Source organism: Maniola hyperantus, chromosome 21, assembly GCF_902806685.2.
Source record: "Maniola hyperantus chromosome 21, iAphHyp1.2, whole genome shotgun sequence".
In the NCBI taxonomy this organism is placed as follows: domain Eukaryota; kingdom Metazoa; phylum Arthropoda; class Insecta; order Lepidoptera; family Nymphalidae; genus Maniola; species Maniola hyperantus.
Genome location: NC_048556.1, coordinates 1982197 through 2009301, shown reverse-complemented (window position 1 = coordinate 2009301; position 27105 = coordinate 1982197). Strand labels below are relative to the sequence as shown.

Here is a 27105-nt window from a genome sequence, read left to right as displayed (position 1 = left end):
TGAAGTCATAACCACCAGAAGCAATGGACTCAATTTGTATAATAGGTACTTTATGAAACGCTGTTAAAACTCCTCTAACTTTTCGGAGTTTAATACAATTGTAACAACTAAATATCACTTGCTTAGCTGTGAAGGAAAAGGAAGATCGTGAGGAAACCGGCATGAGAGCCTTTACTTGTATTGAATGATAACGTTTGTTAACTTACGGTGTCTAACTTCTACCACACCTCGTCACACAACAACTTCTCGAAGCCGCCACAGTCCGTCAATAAGGGTCCCAATACTTAGGCAAATCAGTGCCCAGGCATTTGCGTATAAGTTCAGTGAGAAAAACTAAGTCTCCGGAGTCCGAGGAGCAAGCAAAGTTGCAGAATTAATCACAAAAAACAAACGGGTAAACTAAGGAAAAACAACAAAAAATTGTACTCTGTGGTCTGGGGTTCTAAATAGTTAGGTACCACAGACTAACTACTTATTTGTAATAAGTAACGTAGCCAAATTTAGGAGACTGTTATGTCTATGTAAATTGCTAGATTACCAAGTGATTACCATAGATATTCGATTTAGTCGGGTTATAAATAGGTCCGTGCTACCAATACGTCATCAAAATGTCGATAATGACCAAATGCGATATAGTGCATTAGTCGTCCGCGATAGCAAATTTATCAACTGTAACGATCACGGTTCTTAAGGATATTTCTATTGCGATGTCACATGTCAGTTTACGGCAATCGGCCTGCAGTATTCATTATATAATCAATATTCAAAATGATATTCGAAATTCCAAATGTTACAAAAAATGTACAGTAGTGCATAAATGAATTTCTTTATTAACGTCTACGTTAATGAATACAAAAAAATCTGAATAATAAGTAAGAAGGAACCAACAAAAAATTCACAAACTATTGGAAAAGATTTTCGCGTATTTTCACACCTAAGTAGGTAACTACTTTGTGTTGCAAGCGAATTTTCAATGACGAAACTCTCCCTGATTATTTTAACTGGTGGTATTGGTACTTAGTTAAATATTCAACAAAAATTTATTCGGTTTTTAACATATTATGAATTTCACCTTCCTAAAACTTCTTATGAAAAAGCCTGTTCCGATTTACATCTTGTGCCTCTTTATAATTATAGTATAATTTTATCAAAACTATGTACACGTTGTTAGGTATATTATCATAACATATTGCATGCTAATAGGCAGAATTTGGCTGTACCTTTTTGTTTTTGTAACATCTCCACTGTTTACCCAGATTCGCAATAAAGAAATTTGTATTTGTATTTGTATTCGTAAAAACATAGCTGATAATTACTTCCTACTTAACATAGTAAATAGCCCTGAATTACTTATGAAGCTTGAATTATTTGTACCCTCACGTATATTAATACGTGCATCCAAAAATAAAAATAAACCGGCCAAGTGCGAGTCAGGCTCGCGCAATGAGGGTTCCGTACTACAGTCGTATTTTTTCGACATTTTGCACGATAATTCAAAAACTATGATGCATAAAAATAGAATGTACAGATGAAGACCTTTCATATGATACCCCACTTGATATAGTCACTCACTTCGAAAGTTGAAAATACTAATTATTAGTTCATGACCACAATTTAATTTTTTTTGTGTGATCTAACCCTAAATTCGCGGTTTTCAGATTTTTCCCCAAATGTCAGCTATAAGATCTACCTACCTGCCAAATTTCATGATTCTAGGTCAACGGGAAGTACCCAGACAACAAAGTGATCCTATAAGGGTTCCGTTCTTCCTTTTGAGGTACGGAACCCAAAAAAATTATATTTACCAGTGTCTAGAACGAACAACAGATCAAACTCCTTCATTGCTCGCGCTTCTCGCACTCTAAATTCAATTTATAACGAATCCAGCAAAGACTTATTTTATGGCAATGTGAATAGTGTACGTAAAAGTTCAACAAAGGAAATGGACAAAAATTGTATGGAGGCGTGCCCCAGAATGTATAGAGATGATAATATTATATGTCCCATTTAATGAATAAACTGAGATTATATTTTCGACGACCTCCCTGGCGCAGTGGTGAGCGCTGTGGTCTTATTAGTGGGAGGTCCCGGGTTCGATTCCTGGCAGGGGTTTGGAATTTTATAATTTCTAAATTTCTGGTCTGGTCTGGTGGGAGGCTTCGGCCGTTGCTAGTTACCACCCTACCGGCAAAACCGTGCCGCCAAGCGATTTAGCGTTCCGGTACGATGCCGCGTAGAAACCAAAGGGGTATGGGTTTAATAAAAACTGCCATACCCCTTCCAGGTTAGCCCGCTATCATCTTAGACTGCATCATCACTTACCATCAGGTGAGATTGCAGTCAAGGGCTAACTTGTATCTGAATTAAAAAAAAAATGTGCCTATTAATAGTAAAAATCTTCTATTTTAAGAAAAAAAAGTCGCATGTTGTTTTGCAGTCGTGGAATTAAGTTTTTGATAGGTTTCAGCCTGGGGCGAATTTTGTCCATCTCGTTTGTTTGCTAGCATAACGTAATTATATCTAGGTACTTAGTTATAGTTTGCTTGTCACTGTGTTCATCTTACTTTTAATTTTGCATCTAACTGTGAAAACCTTTTAGTCACTTAATTTTAAGATTATCAATTTAAGCTGTTGGTTTTCCTAATAAAATAAAAATAAAATAAAAAAGTTAAAAAAGAACTCACCGTATCCATTAATATCGGATTTCATTTTCCAAATGGTACCCTGCATCCAACTGTCCAGTTATTCACATATTTGTATCCCACAGTCACACGTGCCTTCGTCGCACATTTTCACGTCTTTCTGTTTACTGCACACTGAAATGGATATATACAAGTACGCTGGAAGAGGTGTTGGGTGTGCTATACAAAATGACTTACTTTTTGTGCCGATTCGAAGCGTCCCACCAAGAGTTCCGGGAATTAAAATTGACACTTGGTGTAAAATGGTCTTCCTATATATTTGCATCTTTACATTTATTCTTTGACTAGCTGATGCCCGCGACTTCGTCCGCGTGGAATTAGGTTTTTTAAAAATCCCGTGGGAACTCTTTGATTTTCCGGGATAAAAAGCCTATGTCACTCTCCAGGTCTTTATCTGTACCCATGCAAAAAATCCCGTCAATCCGTTGCACCGTTGCGACGTGATTGAAGGCCAAACCAACAAACAAACACACTTTCGCATTTATAATAAGGGTACTGATTTAGGCTTATTTAAGCGCTTACGAAATTCATGTGACTATGGTACAATATGGGTACAATACATACAAAAATAAAAATCAGCCAAGTGCGAGTCGGACTCGCACACCAAGGGTTCCACAGGGGATCGTACTAGAAATGAAACTTTGTAATTTTTTAATTTTCCGACATACGGACGGAAAGTAGAGGGATAGGGTCCCGTTAGCACTATTCGGGTACGGAATCCCAAAATTGAATCTACTTGTCATAAAAATTAATTAGTTTAAAGTACCAAGTCGTATAAAAAAATATGTACAATTACAATGTTATAAAATAATTTTATAGGCAATAAAAATGTCATAGGATAAAATTATCATAATTAGGGTAAGTACTTAAATAACTATAATAAATGTCATTATTACTACTAAGTAAACTGCTGTGACACTATGTTGTATACTGACACTATTTATTTATTTATTTTATTTATTTTATATCTAATTAGAACGGCAGTGCCACTTACACTAACTAGATGATTAATAATAAATTTAAATACAAATAAAGGTACAAGAAAAAAGACATAAAATACAAAACGATAAAAGATCAAAGAATTTTGAATATGTACGCTGAGAACATTGAATGACATATTCATGCAATGCTCTCAGCGTACTTCAGTAACTCCCGAACCAGTATTATAGACCCATCATTAAATGGGTCCCATGTTCATTTTCGATGACTATGTTGACATAAATGTCTCATCAGTCATCGAAAATGAAGTTGCTTCTAACAGGTCGGCAATTACAGTTCCAGCGTCCACTGTCAGATCAGTGGTGTACTGCCATTTCGCGCATCACGCGTGCGCACGAGGGTGCCAAAATTTCTGTAGGTAATTCACTTTAGTTTGCAGCATTTTCATCGACCTCTTTACTCTGCAGGCAAGAAAGTGCAATTCGGTCTTCTTTCTTCTGTAAAAAGTTAAGAAAAATCTTTTTAGGGTTCCCTAGTATAATAAGTTAGCTGCTGACTGCGATTTCACCTGGTGATGGTAAAGTGATGATGCAGTCTTTTTTTGACAACCTCCCTGGCGCAGTGGTAAGCGCTGTGGTCTTATAAGTAGGAGGTCCCGGATTCGATTCCTGGTAGGGATTTGGAATTTTATAATTTCTAAATTTCTGGTCTGGTCTGGTGGGAGGTTTCGGCCGTGGCTAGTTACCACCCTACCGGCAAAGCCTTACCGCCAAGCGATTTAGCGTTCCGGTACGATGCCGCGTAGAAATCACGTCAATCCGTTGCACCGTTGCGACGTGATTGAAGGACAAACCAACAAACAATCACACTTTCGCATTTATAATAAGGGTACTGTACTGATACAGGTACATACGTATGGCACTTCATAAACAAATTACCTAATAGAAGCGTCTGGAATTATTCCATTCAATTTGGTTTGAGGCAGTTCAAAGTTCTAGCCTAGACGAAGGTCGTAAAATCATATAATAACATGGTTGTTATATACCACATGTTAACATGGTTGCTATAGCACCAATTTACTGAAATGGTAGAATCCGGTAAACGGCGCTGGCGTTGCGACTTGACGGTATGACGGTAATTAGTCATGGTCAAAGCCTCTCCCCCCCAAACCAGACCTTTATTTATTTTTTCTATGCAAATTTCAAACCCCTATTTTACCTTTTTGGGGTTAAATTTTTAAAAATCCTTTTTTAGCGAATGTCTACGTTATAATAAATAACTATCTGCATGCCAAATTTCAGCCCGATCCGTCCAGTAGTTTCAGCTGTGCGTTGATAGATCAGTTAGTCAGTCACATTTTCCTTTTATACTTAGACTAGCTGATGCCCGCGACTTCGTCCGCGTGGATTTAATTTTCTTTAATCCTGTGGGAACTCTTTAATTTTCCGGCATAAAAAGTTGCCTATTTAACTCTTCAGATTTTTAACTAAGTATACCTACCCATCCAAAAAATTACGTTGATCCGTTCGTTGCTCAATTGCGGCGTGATTGAAGGACAAACCAACAAACAAACACACTTTCGCATTTATAATAAAGGTACTGATAGCTCATAGAATTTATTGAATAGAGTTGAGAATCGAACGTCTTTTCAGATTTCATATATATGTAACTGTAATGCTTGCGACTTCGTCCGCGTGGACTACACAAATTTCAAACCCTTATTTCACCCCCTTAGGGGTTAAATTTTCAAAAATCCTTTCTTAGCGGATGCCTACGTCATAATAGTTATCGTAATGCCAAATTTCAGCCCGATCCGTCCAGTAGTTTGAGCTGTGCGTTTATAGATCAGTCAGTCAGTCAGTCACCTTTTCATTTTATATATTTAGATTAGGTCACATTAGGTCCACTCAGTAGGTACCTAGTACCTACCTGATACCGTAGAGGCCACAAGGGTCAACGGACAACAATAAATCAATGAAGTCAAGTCGCCGACAGTTAATATGCTTTGCGGTTGGTGTGATTGGCCGCAATTTATCTGTTAGTCCGTCATCGGGTTACACGGGCCGCTTGTGGTAATTCGGTTAACCTAGAAACCACATTAACCTTAGAAAAATAATAGCCTTAGGGCGGTTACGCATTCGCATACGCCGATTCCGTGAAAATACGTTCCGAAGTAGTTAAAAAACTATTTGTATGGTAGCTTATTATGACATAATATAAAATTGGCTAGTTACCACCCTACCGGCAAAGCCGTGCCGCCAAGCGATTTATCGTTCCGCTACGATGCCGTGTAGAAACCAAAGGGGCATGGGCTTATTTTAAACTGCCATACCCCTTCTAGGTTAGCCCGTTTCCATCTTTAGACTGCATCGCCACTTACCACCAGGTGAGATTGCAGTCAAGGGCTAACTTATAAATGAATTTAAAAAAAAGTGGTTTTGTAAAGTGGTGATAATAAAAAAGACTGACCTATCCTTAAAGCGTCCCGAACAAGCCTGGCAAGCCTTAAATGGTAAAAAAAGTATGAGTGACTTGTGACTTGTCTTGTTTGAAAGTTTGAGGATTTTGTAGGTCTTTTATTCTATTTGTTAAGTAAGTATATTATTTTAGGGATCCTTAATAAGAAACCAAAATTATTATGAGCAATGTCGTATGCAAGATACACTTTCACTCACTTTTTGTAATCATCATCATCATCAACAACAACAACCCATCACCGGCTCTCTTCTCAGAATGAGAAGGGTTTAGCTTATAGCCTACCACGCTGGCCAGGTGCGGTTGGTAGACTGCACACACCTTTGAGAACATTATGGAGAACTCTCAGGCATGCAGGTTTCCTCACAATTTTAAATACATATCAAAAATTACGGAACCGGCAGGATTCGAACCTGCGTCTTCTGGGTTGACAGTTGACTGATTGACTGACTAACCGATCTATCAGGCATTCCGAACCAGTGGTAGATGCATCCGACTATTCGTAAGTACTTGTAAAAGTTTATACGAATAAAAAAGATTTTTATTTATTTATTTATTTATTTATTTATCAACGCACTGGATGGATCAAGCTGAAATTTGGCATGCAGCTAGTTATTGTGCAGTAGGCATCTGCTAAGAAAGGATTTTTGAAAATTCAAGCCCTAAGAGGGCAAAATAGGGGTTTGACATTCACGTAGTCCACGCAGATAGAGTCGCGAGTACTTATAAGCTAGTTAAAAATAAAACACTTCCTAAAAAAGTAGGTAGGTATGTCTACGGAATATAATTAGCATACTTACCGGGCATAGAGACTCGACTAGTTTCTTTTACAAGCGATTGATCATAATATCAGAAAAACAAACATTAAAGACCTTGGGTGTTTGGTTTTTTGTACCTAAGTAACCATTACATAAGTAATGTCATACACAGTAGAATTAGTCTTATTAACAACTACCTATAGACGTATAGGTCAACCAATATACGTCTGCTGAGCATAGATCTATTGCAGGTTCCACACGCCGCGGTCCTGCGCCGCCTGAATATAGCGGCTCCTTACGGCTCTTCTGATGTGGTCTGTGCACTTGGTGGAAGGTTTTCTAATGCTGCGCTTTCTAGTGTGTTTCCACACTAAACTACCAATAATACATTTTATTTCTAGGGTAGGTCGACAGTCGACACCTAGGTAGTAAAAGCACAGAATAATTATATAATAATTGATCGTCCAAGAATAATTCTGACAACCTCCCTGGCGCAGTGGTGAGCGCTGTGGTCTTAATAGTGGGAGGTCCCAGGTTCGATTCCTGGTAGGGGTTTGGAATTTTATAATTTCTAAATTTCTGGTCTGGTCTGGTGGGAAGCTTCGGCCGTGGCTAGTTACCACCCTACCGGCAAAGCCGTGCCGCCAAGCGATTTAGCGTTCCGGTACGATGCCGTGTAGAAACCAAAGGGGTATGGGTTTAATAAAAACTGCCATACCCCTTCCAGGTTAGCCCGCTTTATCTTAGACTGCATCATCACTTACCACCAGGTGAGATTGCAGTCAAGGGCTAACTTGTATCTGAATAAAATAAAAAAAAATATGGTAAAAGTATAATAGTTTACGCTGGCAAATTGGGTTGGAAGAGTTATCTGAGAAGTCTCCCAATTCCCAATTTGCCAGCGTGAACTATGTCCCAAACCCTTCTCATTTTTAGGGTTCCGTACCTCAAAAGGAAAAACGGAACCCTTATAGGATCACTTTGTTGTCTGTCTGTCTGTCTGTCTGTCTGTCTGTCTGTCAAGAAACCTACAGGGTACTTCCCGTTGACCCAGAATCATGAAATTTGGCATGTAGGTAGATCTTATAGCATTTGGGGGAAAATCTGAATATAGGGTTAGATCACACAAAAAAAATTAAATTGTGGTCATGAACTAATAATTAGTATTTTCAACTTTCGAAGGGAGTGACTATACCAGGTAGGGTATCATATTATTATGAAAGGTCTTCACCTGTACATTCTAAAACAGATTTTTATTTATTTTTATGCATCATAGTTTTTGAATTATCGTGCAAAATGTCAAAAAATACGACTGTAGTACGGAATCCTCATTGCGCGAGCCTGACTCGCACTTGGCCGGTTTTATAAAGCCCCGTACTCAGTAATGTGCTGATGACGGGTTGAGATGATACCTAATAATGTGTACTGATGACTGAGTAGTATGAAAGAAGTTCACGTTCCGTTCCGACACGGGACTCGAAGCCGGGAACTTAGGTATGATGCGTTAGGCAGTCAATAGTTTGTGTTTGCAGCCGCCGAGTTTCTTACTGGTTCTCTTCGGTAGGAACTTCTTCTTTTGACGACCTCCCTGGCGCAGTGGTGAGCGCTGTGGTCTTAATAGTGGGAGGTCCCGGGTTATTTTATAATTTCTAAATTTCTGGTCTGGTCTGGTGGGAGGCTTCGGCCGTGGCTAGTTACCACCCTACCGGCAAAGCCGTGCCGCCAAGCGATTTAGCGTTCCGGTACGATGCCGTGTAGAAACCAAAGGGGTATGGGTTAAATAAAAACTGCCATACCCCTTCCAGGTTAGCCCGCTATCATCTTAGACTGCATCATCACTTACCACCAGGTGAGATTGCAGTCAAGGGCAACTTGTATCTGAAAAAAAAAAAGCACATTCCGAACCAGTGGTAGATTTACTTGACGATTCAGAAGCACTGGTAAAAGTTTTTTTCTATAAAAAGATCTTTCTATATCTGTTTTGTAAATAAACACATAGTGTGTCGTTGGGATAGATACCTAAAAAAAAGGATTGACACGGTGTTAGCCCAGATCTTTCCAGAGAAGTTCGCTAGAAACAGGAGTAATCAACATTTTTACAATTAATAGTTTTTAATTTATGCATAATATTTCTATAAATATAGTGCGATTAGTTATACTGGTTGTACTACCAATTACCAACAAGAACTTTTAGTCGATGGCCTCTACCTAGATTAGATAATAATATTGGACTCCACAAATAATATTATGACTAAGTAACTATCAAACGATAGGAAACGGTTTAAAACGGTTGCACCTCTAACTATGTATATTTTTATTCGTAATCATCTAAAACAGTTGGAGGAGAAAGAAAATATTTGTCACAAACTTTTTTAATACATTTTAAGATTTTTTTTAATGTAATGAGGTTTCAAATACAGTTTTAGTTAGTCTTTTTATTATCTTGTCTTTCTATTGTAGTATGTCAGTTGAAAGAAAACTAATTGCTGTCAATTAAAGAAATAAAAAATATTGAAAAGTTCCAAATACTCATTCTGTATTGATTTATTTATTGTTCAAATACAGAGTTTTGAAGAAATTGATCGTAAAACTGTGCCTCAATTCAGTTAAAATTGATGTGTCGTAAAATATCAAATCTAGGTTAGGCTATTATACCGAGCACTAGAAATTCATATGAAGGTCTTATTAAATCATGGTCCTTAAAAGACGAATAGGTCCAATGTCATCTATACACTGACTTATTCATTCAAAATACGGTCAATAGGTCATGAATGATAAAATAATACTTATATAGGTATACTTTGTACCTACTGTTTTTGCTGTAGGTATATCTTTTTAATTGTAAGGCTCCATCAAAATTTCTTTTTTTTTGGTGAATGTTTTGTTGGAATATTTGACAGGTCTTCGTATAATATGACTTATTTTGTTAAATTTACGTACAAACTGCACTAAATCAGGTAAGTAAATTCTTTGACTACTTATTAAGAGTTTGAAAGTATTTCAAACTCTTTCGAATGTTATGAAATATCAAACTTCCTCTTCAACAAATTATATGATAATATCAAGTGATTGAACACAACAAAAAAACAGAGTTTTTAACATGTTTTTATGCAAATGTTCCGTCAGCACAAACAATGTAGGTAAAAAGCGAGTGTTAAGAAAACAGCTGTTCAAAAGTACTTAAGTCTATTAATAAAATAAAACTAAAGAATACGTTATTTTAAGAGTAGATATTACTAAAACCAGTACCTTTGCCTTGCCATTTCCGTTTAAAGACGACTTTATAGAGACGATAAAACAGGTAACGACATTCCGATATACAAAACCTTCTCAAAAGTTGTTCCCATCTAAGAACTACAATAAAAAGTTGGAAATAAAAAAAAGGTTGTGAACACATGCTGTGTAGATGCGTATCGCATTATCCTCTTACAAGGATCGTTTCGATGATATATAAGGAAGGATTGGGCTTCGGAGACACAGTTTATTACTGACCTTTGAACCATGAAGGCGTTTTTAGTGCTCGCTATTTGCTTTGTTGCCGCCCAGGTGAGATTTTATTAAAATATTTAAAACTCAACCTCAATATTAATCATTTATACAGATTGGGTATTATTGTCTAAATGTCTACACTTTCTGATTGTCACTTGCTGAATTTGCAAGACAATGATGTAGTGGGGAATGGTGATAATTAAAAAAGCGTTAGTTCCAAACGCGCCCAGATATTTGAAATAATACTAAATTAAGAAATAATTTATTCTAGGGCTAGGGTCACCTATTAGATCTGCACGCCTAACATGCGCACCACGAGAAAATTTTGTCTATACGCATTTACTCGTCTTATTTGTATGAAAAAATACGAGATAATTCGTAGACAAAATTTTCTCGCGGGGCGCATGTTAGGCCCTCTGAAAGCCTCTTTAGAGGTTTCATGAGTTAATCATTTAGTTTAGAGCCTCAATAGCTCAACGGGTAAAGCAGTGGACTGAAAACCGAAAGGTCGACGGTTCAAACCCCGCCCGTTGCACTATTGTCGTGCCTACTCCTAGCACAAGCTTGACGCTTAGTTGGAGAGGAAAGGGGAATATTAGTCATTTAACATGGCTAATATTCTTTAAAAAAAAAAAAAAACATGGTAACCGATTAATTCACAAAAACAAATAACAAAGTCGCACTCCACAAACAATGTTTGGCAAAATTAGGATTCATTTTATCATCGTTATAAAACTTCTGGTTCTACAAATAATACACTTGACAAAACAAATTACAAACAATTGATTTCTTAATCGTGTTAATTAGTAAAACGACAAATAAGTACCTACCTACCTAGCATTTTTACGCCAGTTTTTTTTCTAACCCATACCCCTTATTGGTTTCTACACAGCATCGTACCGGAACGTTAAATTGCTTCTCACCAGACCGGACCAGAAACAATTTAGAAATTATTATCAATTTCTCAAATTGCCCCTGCCGGAATAGAACCCGGGACCTCCCGCTTATACGATTACAGAGCTCACCACTGCGCCATTGGTCGTCGCTGAAATCACCTATTACAATTATTTTTCCTATTTTCATGTCATCATCATGATCAACCCATCACCGGCTCACTACAAAGCACGGGTTTCCTCTCCGAATGAGAAGGGTTTTGGCCATAGATCTGCCACGCTGGCCCAATGCGGATTGGTAGACTTCACACACCTTTGAGAACATTATGGATAACTCTCAGGCATGCAGGTTACCTCACGATGTTTTCCTTCACAGTAAATGCAAGTGATATTTAATTTTTAGGGTTCCGTACCTCAAAAGGAAAAACGGGATCCTTATAGGATCACTTTGTTGTCTGTCTGTCTGTCCGTCAAGAAACCTACAGGGTACGTCCCTTTGACCTAGAATCATGAAATTTGGCAGGTAGGTAGGTCTTATAGCTGACATTTGGGGAAAAAATTTTAAAACTTAAAACCGTGAATTTGTGGTTACATCACACAAAAAAAATTTAATTGTGGTCATAAATTAATAATTAGTATTTTCAATTTTCGAAGTAAGATAACTATATCAAGTGGGGTATCATATGAAAGGGCTTCCCCTGTACATTATAAAACAGATTTTTATTTATTTTTATACATCATAGTTTTTGAATTATCGTGCAAAATGTCCAAAAAATACGACTGTATTATGGAACCCTCGTTGCGCGAGCCTGACTCGCACTTGGCCGGTTTTTATTAAAAAAAATTAAACGCACTATTGTTTCTGTTTCTATATTTTCCATTTTGCAGGCTCTTACAGATGAACAGAAGGAGAGGCTGAAGAAGCACAGGTCAGAATGCCTCGTGGAGACCAGTGCCGACGAGCAGCTAGTCAACAAACTGAAATCTGGCGATTTTAAGGTAATTTTTTTTTTACTGGTTTAACACAAAATCAGTACCCTTATTATCAGTACCCTTATTATAAATGCTAAAGTGTGTTTGTTGGTCTGTTGGTTTGTCCTCCAATCACGTCGCAACGATGCAACGGATTGACCTGATTTTTGCATGGGTGTAGAAAATTAGATAGATTAGATTTCCCACGGGATTTTTAAACACCTAATTTCACGCGGACGAAGTCGCGGGCATCAGCTAATATTACAATAAAATCTTAAGCTAGCCTTATCTAATTACTGTACCAATCATGCCCACGTGGAATGGTGCTAAGAATAGTTACTGGCTACGTTTCTACGCTGGACAGCCAGGCTATCCATTGCGCAAAAAATGAGCCACAAAAATAATTTCCACACGCCACCATCTTGCGCCGCCGCCGTCCAGCGGCTCCCTTCGACTCGTTTGATGTCGCCTGTCCACGTAGCGGGGGTTTGACCTAGATCATCATCATCATCATCAACCGATAGACGTCCGCTGCTGGACATAGGTCTCTTGTAGGGACTTCCACACGCCACGGTCTTGCGCCGCTGAATCCATCGGCTCCCTGCCTAAATAGTAACACTTATTAATTACAGACCGAGAATGAGCCATTGAAGAAGTACGCCCTCTGCATGCTGACCAAGTCCGAGCTGATGACCAAGGACGGCAAGTTCAAGAAGGACGTCGCGTTAGCCAAGGTCCCTAATGCAGGTTCGTGAAGTTTTCTTTTTATGCTGGCTTCCCACGATGGTAACCACAAATTCACAGTTTTCAGATTTTTCCCCTTATGTCTGCTATAAGACCTACCTACCTGCTAAATTTCATGATTCTAGGTGAGCGGAAAGTACCCTGTTGGTTTCTTGACAGACCAACAGACAGACAACAAAGTGACCCTATAAGAGTTCTGTTTTTCCTTTTGAGGTACGGATCCCTAACAGCACATTTCCTCTATTCCAGCCGACAAACCAGCTGTCGAGAAGTTGATCGACACGTGCCTGGCCAACAAAGGCAACACCCCTCACCAGACAGCGTGGAACTACGCCAAGTGCTACCACGAGAAGGACCCAAAGCACTCCATCTTCCAATAAACTACCCGCAGTCTCCAATAACCTTCCTCATTCGTAGCACCAAAGACAAACTAAGGAACCATTGTAAGTTGAGCCATTACGAATGTGCGAACTGAGTCGTAAACCATTTTTACTTGGCGTCTTGCTAGCACAGTTCAACATAGGGTTATTCAAGGGGCGAATCAACAAGTTCCTGAAGACCCAGCAATGTATTAGCAGTTCCTATAGTGCTGCAAACGCTCAGGGGCGGAGGTCATTACTTAACATCAGGTGACCTGTCTGCTCATTAATTATAAAACAAAAAATATCCATCAGTCACAGCAATGGCTGACAAAACAGCAAAACCTAATGTCCTAAACTTCGAACACATTCCAATGTCATCATTTTATTTTTTCAATCTTTGTCATCATGACAAAGATCCGGAACATATTGTAATAAAAGTACAACTTAAAATGTAACATATAACTGCCCACGTGAATTTAATAAAGTTTTTTTTGGGAAATTACGAATAGTTTTATTTTAAACAGAGTTCTTTTCCGACCATCTGCAAAAATTAATTAAGAATTTAAGATGTAGAGATCATATCCGGCCACTCTGAGTATGGGTCTCCTCTAAGCCTGAGATCTATCGCACTTTGACTTTGCTCAGACTCAAGTTTGAGTTACAACGAGACACATTTATATGAGAGATATGGTTCTGTCTCGTTTTAACTCTGTCTTAAGTCTAAGCAAAGTCAGAGTGCGCTCTATAGATCTCATCATCAGAATAAGAAAGCCTGGAGCACCGCAGAGACGTTAGCTCTCTATGCGTGTTCTATCGCCTGTATAATGGGGAGTGCTCTGAAGAGCTTTTTGACCTCATTCCACCCTCTTTTTTCTACAACCGCACTGCGCGCCACCGTAAGGAATTTCACCCTCACCATCTGGGTGTCTGGTGCACTTCGACCGTCCGCTGCGCCAGATCCTTCTTTCCACGCACGTGCAAACTGTGGAACCAACTCCCATCGGCGGTGTTCCCACTAGATTATAACATGGGGTTATTCAAGGGGCGGACCAACAAATTCCTAAAAGGCCGGCAACGCATCGGCGGCTCCTCTGGTGCTGCAAATGTTCATGGGCGGCGGTAATCACTTAACATCAGGTGACCCGCCTGCTCGCTTGCTCGCTATATCTATTAAAAAAAAAAAAAAAAAAAAAAACTTAGGCCACAGCCCGCCTCGCTGGCCAAGTGCAGGTTGGCAGACTTCACATACTTTTGAGAAAACTAAGGAGAATTCTTAGGCAGGCAGGATTCCTCACGGTGTTTTCCTTTACCGTTACACACCGAGGAGTAACCAGTATCTGCCGTTACATAACTCAGAAAAGTTGGAGGTGCTGCCCGGGATTGAAAACCAAAGCGCGATCTGCCAGACTAGGAGCACATACTTAAGTAGATCTAAGAGGCTGACAAGACGTCTCCACTAGGATATCACCTTTCTATTCCCATATCCCTATTGATAAAAACTAAGATCAATAGGGAGAAAAAAATCTTAAAAATAGCAAAATCTCGAGTTTCAAAGGCCATTGATGTAGGAGGAATCTACGGTTTAAGCTGTTTGATGTATGAATACTTTCATAATAATGTCAATCATAACTAATATTATGTAAATGCATTGTGATGAGGTCATACCTACCTACCAACTAGCTACCTATAGGTAGGTAGGCATACTATTATAACCTTATCAATGAAAATTATAAATGTTATCAAAACACGGGCAAACGGCGCTCGTAATAACACTATTGTACTACTACTGTTTTGCCACGACTAAATGATCTGAGCCTAGCCTAGTGGTAAGGACGTCCGCCTCCTAATCGGAGGTTGGGAGTTCGATCCAGGATGTGAGAGAGAGATAAAAGTAGAAACCAACTGACTGGTCAACGTAAAACGTAAACGAATCGTACACACGATTTCGCTCCGCGTAGACGCGACGGTATCTTAAAAGAACACTTTGCTCTAACAACAATTTTTTTAAAGATCCCATTGGAATTTCTCAAAATTCTTTCTAGTGGTGGTCTTGTACAAAATATCATGTACCTTGTACAACATGTTCCCTAGCTCTTAGATCAAATCATAATAATCATAATAATCATAATCATTTATTTATTTTGCTCAGATATACCGTACATGTATATTATTTATAAGATTGATTATTTACAAAAAGTATTGATAGGAAGAAAATCATACCCCACACAGATAATAGTTTCAAATTTTAAGGTTTTTTTAAAACTTTTAATTTAGATTTAAGTTTATTTAATAGAACTGTCTGTTCTTAATAATTTTAATTCTGTTCTTATTATACCTACCTTCCAAATAAAAATAAAGATAGACTTTAATCATAATAATTATAGAAGATAATAAGGAATATTATATGCTACCTTCTAATACTAAATAACTTTACTGCTTAGTAGAAATAGAAACAGAAAGATTATTATTTATTCAAATATATTTTTTACAAATACTTCATTAATTACTAAGCCAAAATAAATGAACTTTAAGTACCTAGATATTCTAATAGTGAAACCTAGAATACCTTGATTGTTATTAGAAAAGTCCATATAAATGAACTTTAAGTAGGTAGGTACCTGGTATACTAATAGTGAAACCTAGAATACCTTGATTGTTATTAGAAAAGTCCATTATCTATATATATAAAAGGAAAAGGTGACTGACTGACTGACTGACTGAATGACTGACTGACTGACTGACTGACTGACTGACTGACTGACTGATCTATCAACGCACAGCTCAAACTACTGGACGGATCGGGCTGAAATTTGGCATGCAGATAGCTATTATGACGTAGGCATCCGCTAAGAAAGGATTTTTGAAAATTCAACCCCTAAGGGGGTGAAATAGGGGTTTGAAATTTGTGTAGTCCACGCGGACGAAGTCGCGAGCATAAGCTAGTTGAAATATAAAACAGTAGAGTAAGTACCTACCATAGGCACCTACTAACCTAGGTGCCTATCTACAATAAGAATGTTCGTATTAGCTTCAATACCTTAGGTACCACATTACTCACTCGAGATTCGTAGAGAAAACAGCAAGTCATTAGGTCTGATTGCAGCCAAGCGGTAGTCTGTATATTTAAAAAAAAGAAGTGGCATTTTTTCAAAATCTACAAAAGTGTAACACTATGAAATTCCTTGTATTCATATTATGGATTTTGGTGTATGTGCAGGTGAGTGATTAATTACCATGCATTTCAATTGAGAATATTTAGATTAGGAATTTCATAATTTGCATAACTAAATAGGGAAGTAGTAAAACCTAACACTTTTCGTTTTTGACAAAAAAAACATCTCAAGCAAAATTCATTCACCGCCTCTCTCGGGGTGAGGTGCGGTTAGACTTGAAAGGGTGACACGCACAGATAACGTTTTTTCCGTCATCTATTTTTTTTAAAGAATATTAGCCATGTTAAATGACTAATATTCCCCTTACTAACTCTCCAACTAAGCGTCAGGCTTGTACTAGGAGTAGGTACGACAATAGTGCAATGGGTGGGGTTTGAACCGTCGACCTCTCGGTTTTCAGTCCACTCCTTTACCCGTTGAGCTATTAAGGCTATGGAAACAGCACTATTTTAGGCTCCATCTGCCAACGAGTTGTAGCTTCGATGAAGCGGGCTCTTAACTCTACGTTCACTTTCTTGATTTCCTAGGTAAAACAATGTGAATTGGTCCCAACCCGAGTGTACCCTGAAAGAATTAGGTCATCTGGAGAAGCTCTAAGCATAACTAAACGCGATGACCCTCGTCCGAAAGCGAAAGGTTGGCTGTGGTGTGCAGAGAACTCTACCTTCGCTTCAAAACCCTGTCCGGTAAGAAAGCTTTCATAATAGTTGGGTATTTAACTACATCATCATCATGATCAATCCATTGCCGGCTCACTACAGAGCACTGGTCTCCTCTCAGAGTGAGAAGGGTTTTTATTTTATTTTATTTTTATTTTATATATTAGGAACACACACAATACATTAATTTAACACAAACTACGACACTTATAAACAAACACAGGCTGATAAATGTATCTATAAAATGTGTACACAGCATTTGCAAAATATCTAGACAAATAAAAAGAACTTAACTAACTACTTAACTAAACAAATAACTAAGTTACTTAGGAGATGAACCCACCGTAAAATGATAAGAGCTTTTTTTTTGAATGCAGTAGCTGAGTCATTAAATATATCGATAAGGGTTTGACCATAGTCTACCACGCTGGCCATGTGCGGGTTGGCAGACTTCACATACCTTTGAGAACATTATGGAGAATTCTCAGGCTTGCAGGTTTCCGCACGATGTTTTAGTCGGGCGAGCTACACGCTTTGATTTCTAGTTTTTTCTTTTATGCTCGCCCGACTTCATACATACATACCTACACGTGTTGAAACTAGAAATAAAAGTTATTTTTTATTTTGTAATGGTTTTGGAAGTCGGTTTTTTAATATTTTTCTTATGTCAATGTTGTACTTGGAGAATATTGTACTTCTTTGTTCATACTTACAGGGTGATCCGCAGCTTGAAGAATGCCTCTTGCTGACCAATGTAAGTCGCAAGGATGTTAGCAGACTTATGAAGGGCAAATGGCGGGTAAGTAGGTACTTACTTCAAATATCACAATTATGTAGGACTAGCGACCCGCCCCGGCTTCGCATGGGTGCAATGTAGATACTAATGTGGTGCCATTAAAGTGTCATTGCTTTGGAAACTCTCAAATGAGAGGATTTTTTCCCGACCTAATTCACATTATTTCAATTTCTCTAGGGATCTCAATTTTTTTGAGAATTAAACTATAGCTACAAACCTTCCTCTTGAATCACTCTATTTATTGGGGAAAACTGCATTAAAATCCGTTGCGTAGTTCAAAAGATCTACGCGTTCATACATACATACAGACAGCGGGAAGCGACTTTATTTTAAACTATGTAGAGACGTAGGTACTGGAAAGTGACACATTTATATACACGCTGAAATTGTAATAGTTGTTTTCCCGAAGCGAAATGAATTTGTCATGGTAGGTATTACAATCGATTTATAAATATGAAAAATTATTAGAGTTATATTAGAAAAATTATTATACAAAAGAGATTGCCCATTTTCTTAGGAGCTTTGGGCCCCCCCCTAATATAATTGTTATGTCACCATGGTTTTCATTTTATTTTGTAGACAAATAATTAACTCTTTATATTCTGCAAAAAAAAAATCTTTTTTTTTTATATTGCTGATATTGAGGTTATATTCAATTCAATATACTTATAATAAAACTGTAACAGGTCAAATTCTGTACATTGAAGATATTTTGAAAATTTTTTTTCGAGGGCACTCTATAATCGATACTGAACCCAAAACTGTAATTTTTTTCATTTTTGTCTGTCTGTCTGTCTATCTGTCTGTCTGTCTGTCTGTCTGTCTGTCTGTATCACGGCCGCGCATCACGCTGAAACTACTGAATGGATTCCAATGAAACTTGGTACGATTTGAGGTCATACTATGAGGAAGAATATAGGATACTTTTTATCCCGAAATTCAGCATGGTTCCTGTAGGAGAGGGGACGAAAGTTAAAATGTATACTGAGTTGTAATTCATTAACGCGTAGTCCGATTTCATTCTTTCTTTTTTTTGTTAGAAAGGGGATATTTTAAAGATTGTTCCGTAAATATTTCAAGGTCATCGGTTTTTAACCGACTGTCAAAAAGGAGGTGGTTCTTTTTTCTACATCGATTTTTTTCGAGGTTTCTGGACCGATTTGCAAATTTTTTTTTAAATCAACAAAAAAAGTTTACGTCGTGGTCACATAAAAAATTCTGGATTCAACTCCTTAATCCTGATGCTGCAGGGTTACTGCCCGCCTGGGTTATCAAGATTCAGGAAGTGTTCATAGTGAATTCATATTGTAGGTACCAAGCAACGACAACAATCCCGAAAAATCAAAGAGTTCCCGCGGGATTTTAAAAAACGTAAATCCACGCGGACGAAGTCGCAGGAATCAGCTAGTTCATTAATACTTCTTCAAAATAAACTGATGTCTACGATTCTAACTGTAATTGTGGATATTTTCAATAATAGAGTGAAAAACGTCGTAATAAAACATAATCGTAAAAAAATAACACATTTTAAAAAATAATAATTTAAGTTTTGACACGACGACGCCACAAAAGAGGGCCCGTTCACGGGCGATCTCCTTTACAATCGAGAAAAACAAAACTCGAATGAGACCTCGAACCAATAGTAATACCGTGTGCGTGCAGGCTAGTTTATGCCGTATCACTACTCCCGAGAGGTTATTGGGGTTTGGAATTTTATAATTTCTACGTCATGTCTGGCCTGGTCGGGTGGGAGGCTTCGGCCGTGGCTAGTTACCACTTACCACCCTACCGAAAAAGCTGTGCCGCCAAGCGATTTAGCGATCCGGTACGATGCCGTGTAAAAACCAAACGGGTATGGGTTTAATAAAAACTGCCATACCATTTCCAGGTCAGCCCGCTTCCATTTTAGACTGCATCATCACTTACCACCAGGTGAGATTGCAGTCAAGCTAACTTGTATCTGAATTTTAAAAAAAATCTAGGAATCAGCTTGGCTTACCCATTTGTGGTGGAAATCTATAGACTGATGATGATGATGTATTTTGCAGGATCCACCCAAGTCCGTCAAGAAGTGGGTCCTCTGTTACCTGTCCAAGAACGGCATCATGTCTCTTGCTGGAGTTCTGAGGCAGGATGAGGTGCTTAGAAACATTCCTGATCAAGGTTAGTAACACCTAAAACCTATGTACCTACTAGAACGTAATGTACATCGGCCTTTAGAATATCATTTCGGCTTTGTAGAGCGTTGTCTCTGTCACTCAAACCTATATGACGTTTTGTTGGTCTCAACGACAGAGACAATGCTCTACAAATCCGCTTTTCCTTTTGGAAGTCGATGTCACATTACTATCTGCCTCGTACTGTAGGTAACACTTACTTGTACAGGGTGTACCCAGAACGCTGGCAAACGAAGACAGGTGACAGTAGGTACTAATGATTACTGATATGATACCCCAAAAAAATGCGAAAAAAATAAATAAAAAAATCCTATAATTTTGTTAAAGTTTACGATAATTATAATTATTGCAAATAAAACATCTGACTGACGCTAGAGGTCAACGAACGTTGCGTAAGTAGACCACTCGGAGTCATTGCCGCGTCGTGGGCGGGTATACCAAAAATGATTATGCGTAAAAATAAATGAAAATCTGTTTAGAATCTACAAGTAAAGCCTTTTCATATGATAATTGATAACCCTCTTGGTGTAGTAATCTTACTTTCAAAGTTGAAAATACTAATTATTTTGTTCATGAACACATTTTAAATTATTTTTTTTGTGATTTACTTACGGTTTTCAGATTTTTTCCTTTACTTGTGCTGTAAGACCAACCTACCTGCCTTTCATGATTCTACTAGGTCAACGGGAAATACCCTATAGGTTTTGTTGACAGACCGACATCGACAGACAGATAGACAGACAACAAAGTAATCCTATAAGGGTTCCTTTTTCCTTTTAAGGTACGGAACCCTAAAAATTATTTTGTACAATTTCAGATAAAGCCATGGTGGAGAAGACAATCAACAAATGCCTCTACAAATCCGCCCACGACCCTGTGGAGACCGCCTGGCACTACTTGACTTGCTTTCGATCTAAGCAACCGAAATACGCCAAGATTGCTAACAGTTTATAAATAAATATAAATAAAACTAATTTTATTTCAAGTATTAAAACTAAAAGACACAATATATGAAATGTTATATTAAATTTTTTTTTTATCTACCTATAAAATTATTTAATTTTATTTATTTACGATTTAAAAAGAGATAGGCAATTAATTCTACTAAATTAAAAGTTAAAAAAAATTAGCTAAGATGCGGCAGCATTACCCCTTTGGATGGCCAAACTAATTCTTTGACCAAGGTATCTGCCAGCTCTTGGGGTCCCGGTTGACTCGATAACCCTAGAAATTTCCTCAAAAAGAACTCGAGCCCCCGGGCCCCACGGCTCCAAGGTCTCCACATCAAAAGGCACGAATATGAAACTCCCGTCGAGGTTTTCATATTTGCGCCTCGACCGGTTCTGCGCTGATGGCCGCTGCATCTGCCATAGAGGAGGTCGCCTGACTGTAGGATGCTGTAATTATAAGTAAGTACCTAATAATATGACACTTAATAAATAAAAATAAACACTATTGCATGGGTTTTATTTTCACCCAGCTGAAACCTTTCAGCAGGCAGTGGTTAGCAGTTAGGTAGCTACATACTTTGGCTAGTCATGAGCATAGAGCTATTTCAACTAGGCTAGTATTTCTTGGGTAAGCAGTGCTTTTATGAGTACACTTTATTAGCTGCACGTCACGCGCTGGTTGTGGCCCTCACCCGACCAAACAAAGATATTACATAGAATTATTGAAATAATGGTTATATTTAATTTTGTGACCACTATTCTCGCAAATAAGGATTAAGTATTTATTTATTACTAGCTTATGCTCGCGACTTCGTCCGCGTGGACTACACAAATTTCAAACCCCTATTTCACCCCCTTATGGGTTGAATTTTCCAAAATCCTTTCTTAGCGGACGCCTACGTCATAATAGCTATCTGCATGCCAAATTTCAGCCCAATCCGTCCAGTAGTTTGAGCTGTGCGTTGATAGATCAGTCAGTCAGTCAGTCAGTCAGTCAGTCAGTCACCTTTTCCTTTTTAACCGACTTCAAAAAAAGGAGGAGGTTCTCAATTCGTCGGAATCTTTTTATATATTTAGATTTATTTGATTGTTTTTTTTTTTTTTTAATACAATAAAACTTAAAGCTAGCCTTATCTAATTACTATATAAATCATGACCGCGTGGAATGGTGCCAAGAATACTGGCTGCATTTCCGCGCTGGACAGCCAGGCTGATCCGCTGCGCAAAAAATGAGCCAGCCCTTCTGTCACCAGTTGAGGCTATTAATCGCGGTGAAATGTCTCGTAAAAAATTTTTAGCACTAAGACTCCATGGCCCATTTGATTGTTATTAAAAAAATCGAATTATTTGCCTCAGCGCCATCTATGTTCCGCTCGCAGAACCATTGTGTGAAAAGTGTAAAGCAGCTTGTACGAAAACGGTAGTTACTAAACATTATGTACGTAGTTTCATGACTTTCCGTGAGGTGGCATGGTTTTGAATTTAAGGCTGTTAATTGAGGCCGATTCTTTGGTACACCATCTCTAAACTAAACTAAATTAACAGGTCTAAATCTAGTGCTCTCCTTTTCCGCAAGCAACATTATGAAAGGGCTAGCAATAGATTTAGACGTGCCATTTTAGTTTAGTTTAGAGATTGTGTACAACAGAATTAGCCACAATGATAAACTATTTTTCTTTTAGTTGAAGATCTCGTCGAGAAAATATAAACGTTTTACTAAACGGTTTATGTATGTCTATCATTTCATCGAGGAACCTGGCTACGATTTTACAATAAGTAGAATTGAAACCTAAACTTCAGCTCTACTACTTAATGAAGCCAATATTATGTTTTCACTCTAAGTATGTGATTAAAATATCAGAAATGAGGAGATCCGTACGAGAACCGACATAGCTCAACAGGTTGCGAAGCTGAAGTGGCAATGGGCAGGGCACATTACACGTATCTACTTAGTTCGAAAAACTGACAGACGTTGGGGTCCCAAAGTGCTGGAATGGCGACCTCGCACCGGAAGGCGCAGCGTTGGAAGATCCCCCATTAAGTGGACGGAAGGTATAAGACGAGTCGCAGGGAGCCGCTGAATTCAGGCGACGCATGACCGTGGCGTGTGGAAGTCCCTATAAGAGAGAAGATTGATGATGATGATGTTTCATAATAACAATCTGGTACAGTAGGTAGGTACGCGGTAGAAAATAATGTACATCGACCTTTAGAATTAGATTCCGGCTTTGTAGAGCGTTGTCGAGAAGGGTTAAGATCATAGCCTACCACGCCGGTCCAATTGGCAGACTTCACACATCTTTGAGAACATGAAGAACTCTCAGGCATGCAGGTTTCCTCACGATGTTTTCCTTCACCGGTAAAGCAAGTGATATTCAAAAACGCATATAACTCCGAAAAGTTAGTGCATGCGTGCCCGGGATCGAACCCCCAACCTCCCGATAAGAAGGTGGACGTACTAACCACTAGGCCATCACTACGCTTATCTACATTATACATAGGATCATTTATGGTGATGGACAATGAACACCATTTCATAAAATGGCTGTCCATCATTATTTTACTATCTATTAGCACTTTGTGCTTATTTGATAACGAAAGAGAATTTAGAAGCAATTTTCAGTCCATATCATTAATTAGGAATACGTACCTATAGAAGTGGTAAAATAGTGTGAGCTTGATGACTAGTGAAACTTTTTTAGTGATAAGTTTTTCTGTATGTTTTATTGTTTTAAAATTTTTATCATTAGGCCTAGTTATATCTCATATGTATTTTTATATATCGTCTAGATAGCCACATGTTTTTTTGGTGGTCTGGACTCGGGAGCACCCTGATTTGCAATCCTTCCTTTCAACACTAATCTTGGGACTGAGAATTGAATTTCGAATGTTTTTGATAACATTTTCGAATTGAAACTAGTGAAACAGTCATATTTTTTATCGTAAAAACAGCCCAAAAAATGAGCTTAATATTTCAGGGATCATGTAGAATGTAGATACTATCATAGAGTTATGATACTAGGTAGATACTAGGTATAAGTGAGTTTTTATTCCACCATTATTTCTAAATATGCTAAATTAGATTTGGATGTATGAAATATCGTTAACCATGTGACACTGGCAATAATTTTTTTTGAAAAAAAATCTACGTGGTGGCTGTATGGTGCCATTTTCTAATAAGAATAATTTAAATTTTTAGTTCATTTTTTGAAAGGCAGTCGTGGTTTTAATTTTTTTTCAATTACGACTGGTTTGTATAGTGTTACGAGGATTGCTAGGCCCTAAAATGAAAAATCAGGACTTCAGCTTCCCTCTAAAGTACCTAGGTACTTAGCTAAAAATCGGTGGCACGCTGTAAGTGTAGGTACGGTGATCGATTACGAAAAATCTCCATCAATCAGTGCTATAATCTCATTTGATGTGATTGACTGAATAAAATTTATGGCATTATTTCTACAACAATGCATTCCAGCCAGTATTGCTGGCCAGTGAGGCGATTGCGATCGTCACACTGTGTAGCTGTCACCTATGTTATCGATAGGGCCCCCGGAAGTCCGTTAGGGAGTTTTTCTCCACCTAAGAAAAAAAGGGCCCCGGTATTAGTAAAGAGCTGACGCCATTTCTATTAACTTATTTAAAATTCCGTGGTCCGCATCGATAAGTTTCTACCTAGGTACGTAGGCAAATGTTAGGTACCTAGGTATTATGTGCCATGTTCAGATGTTAGATATCATAATTATTGCGACCTAGTTACAATAACTACGTAAATAAACGAGGGTTTTTTAATGCACCTAGTATTTGTATGACGTAAGCTGCGCTAATAGCAGCTAGAAATTAGAATAGATAGGTATTAGGTAGGTATAAATCAGTGGCGTGCACAGGAGTTCAAGCCAGGGTATATGCATTTAGGTATGAACTTATTTTACGGCAGGTTATAATGAAAAATAAGCATTGATTTATTACAATGAGGGTAAGCAGTGCGTTTATGCCTCTATGAGCTGCACGCCACTGGTATAAATACTATAAATAATACTTGCAGGTAACATAATATTATTATCCATACCAATACCATCCATATACCAATATTATTTTGACGACCTCGCTGGCGTGGTGGTAAGCACTGTGGTCTTATTAATTTAGGAGGTCCCGGGTTCGTTCCTTGGCAGGGGTATGGAATTTCAAAATTTCAAAATTTCTAGTCTGGTCTGGTGGGAGGCTTCAGCCGTGGCTAGTTACCACCCTACTGGCAAAGTCGTGCCGCCAAGCGATTAGGTACGTTCCTGTATGATGAGAGTGTATGTTCTGAATCGTCTATCGCTTCTATATGCAGTACTTACATAGGTACCTACATTTACTGCTGTCTTTTTTTAGGGTTCCGTACCTCAAAAGGAAAAACGGAACCCTTATAGGATCACTTTGTTGTCTGTCTGTCTGTCTGTCAAGAAACCTACAGGGTACTTCCCGTTGACCTAGAATCATGAAATTTGGCAGGGAGGTAGATCTTATAGCTGACATTTGGGGAAAAATCTGAAAACCGTGAATTTAGGGTTAGATCATACAAAAAAAAATTAAATTGTGGTCATGAACTAATAATTAGTATTTTCAACTTTCGAAGTGAGTGACTATATCAAGTGGGGTATCATATGAAAGGTCTTCACCTGTACATTCTAAAACATTTTATTTATTTTTATGCATCATAGTTTTTGAATTATCGTGCTAAATGTCGAAAAAAATACGACTGTAGTACGGAAGCGGAACCCTCATTGCGCGAGCCTAACTCGCACTTGGCCGGTTTCTTTAAAATAGAGATAGTGAGCAAACGAGTAGACGGGTCACCTGATGATAAGTGATTACCGCCGCCCATGAACATTTGCAGCACCAGAGGCACCGCTGATGCCGTTGCCGGCCTTTTTTTATGCGCTCTGTTTACCTACTTACCTAAGTACTGCATAAACACCCTATTCAGATACTCAGATACAAGTTAGCCCTTGACTGCAATCTCACCTGATGGTAAGTGATGATGCAGTCTAAGACTGCGGGCTAACCTGGAAGGGATAAGGCAGTTTTTATTAAACCCGTACCCCTTTGGTTTCTACACGGCATCCTACGCTATGTCCTGTAAAACACTGTGTCATTCGAAACGTCAGTATTCCGTGTTTCCTGGATACCCAGCTCTTTATATTTTTACTAGCTTATGCCCGCGACTTCGTCCGCGTGGACTACACAAATTTCAAACCCCTATTTCACCCCCTTAGGGGTTGAATTTTCAAAAATCCTTTCTTAGCGGATGCCTACGTTATAATAGCTACCTGCATGCCAAATTTCAGCCCGATCCGTCCAGTAGTTTGAGCTGTGCGTTGATAGATCAGTCAGTCAGTCAGTCAGTCAGTCAGTCAGTCACCTTTTCCTTTTATATATTTAGATTAGAAGATAATCAGCCTATGCGTCCATCGTCCATTTGTGGACTGGTCCCATTCATCTTTTTAACTTTACCTAAAAAGTACCTTAAATTCGTCATCATCATCATCAACCGATAGACATAGGTCTCTTGTAGGGACTTCCACACGCCACGGTCTTGCGCCGCCTGAATCCAGCGACTCGTCTGATGTCGTCCTAGTGGGGGATCTTCCTGCGTCTTCTGGTGCGAGGTCGCCATTCCAGCACCTTGGGACCCCAACGTCTATCGGTTTTACGAACTATATGCCCTGCCCATTGCCACTTCAGCTTCGCAACCCGTTGAGCTATGTCGGTTACTCTAGTTCTCCTACGGATCTCCTCATTTCTGATTTGATCACGTAGAGAAACTCCAAGCATAGCTCTCTCCATCGCCCGCTGACTGACTCTCAATTAGGTACTTATTATTCAAAGATTCAAAGATTCAAAGATTCTTTATTTGCGGAAACATTTTACAACGAGATGTTATTACATAAAATTGTCCAGTAGAAATGTTTCGCCTTAAATATTAGGCATGCAAAAAAATTAGTAAACCTAGTAAAACAATAACTATAAGTAATTT

At 38.4% G+C, this 27105-nt stretch overlaps 1 protein-coding gene across 1 annotated transcript; it reads left to right on the top strand.

The window, feature by feature from the left end:
* The first annotated feature begins 10321 nt into the window (after positions 1 to 10321).
* Positions 10322 to 21109, top strand: LOC117992334 (uncharacterized). Its single transcript, XM_034980011.2, has 8 exons — positions 10322 to 10420; positions 12145 to 12255; positions 12861 to 12975; positions 13222 to 13350; positions 17138 to 17193; positions 17882 to 17965; positions 20011 to 20125; positions 20957 to 21109. The coding sequence occupies exons 1-8, from the start codon at positions 10376 to 10378 to the stop codon at positions 21091 to 21093; spliced, it is 792 nt and encodes a 263-aa protein (XP_034835902.2). The 5' UTR covers positions 10322 to 10375; the 3' UTR covers positions 21094 to 21109.
* The last annotated feature ends 5996 nt before the right edge of the window (positions 21110 to 27105 follow it).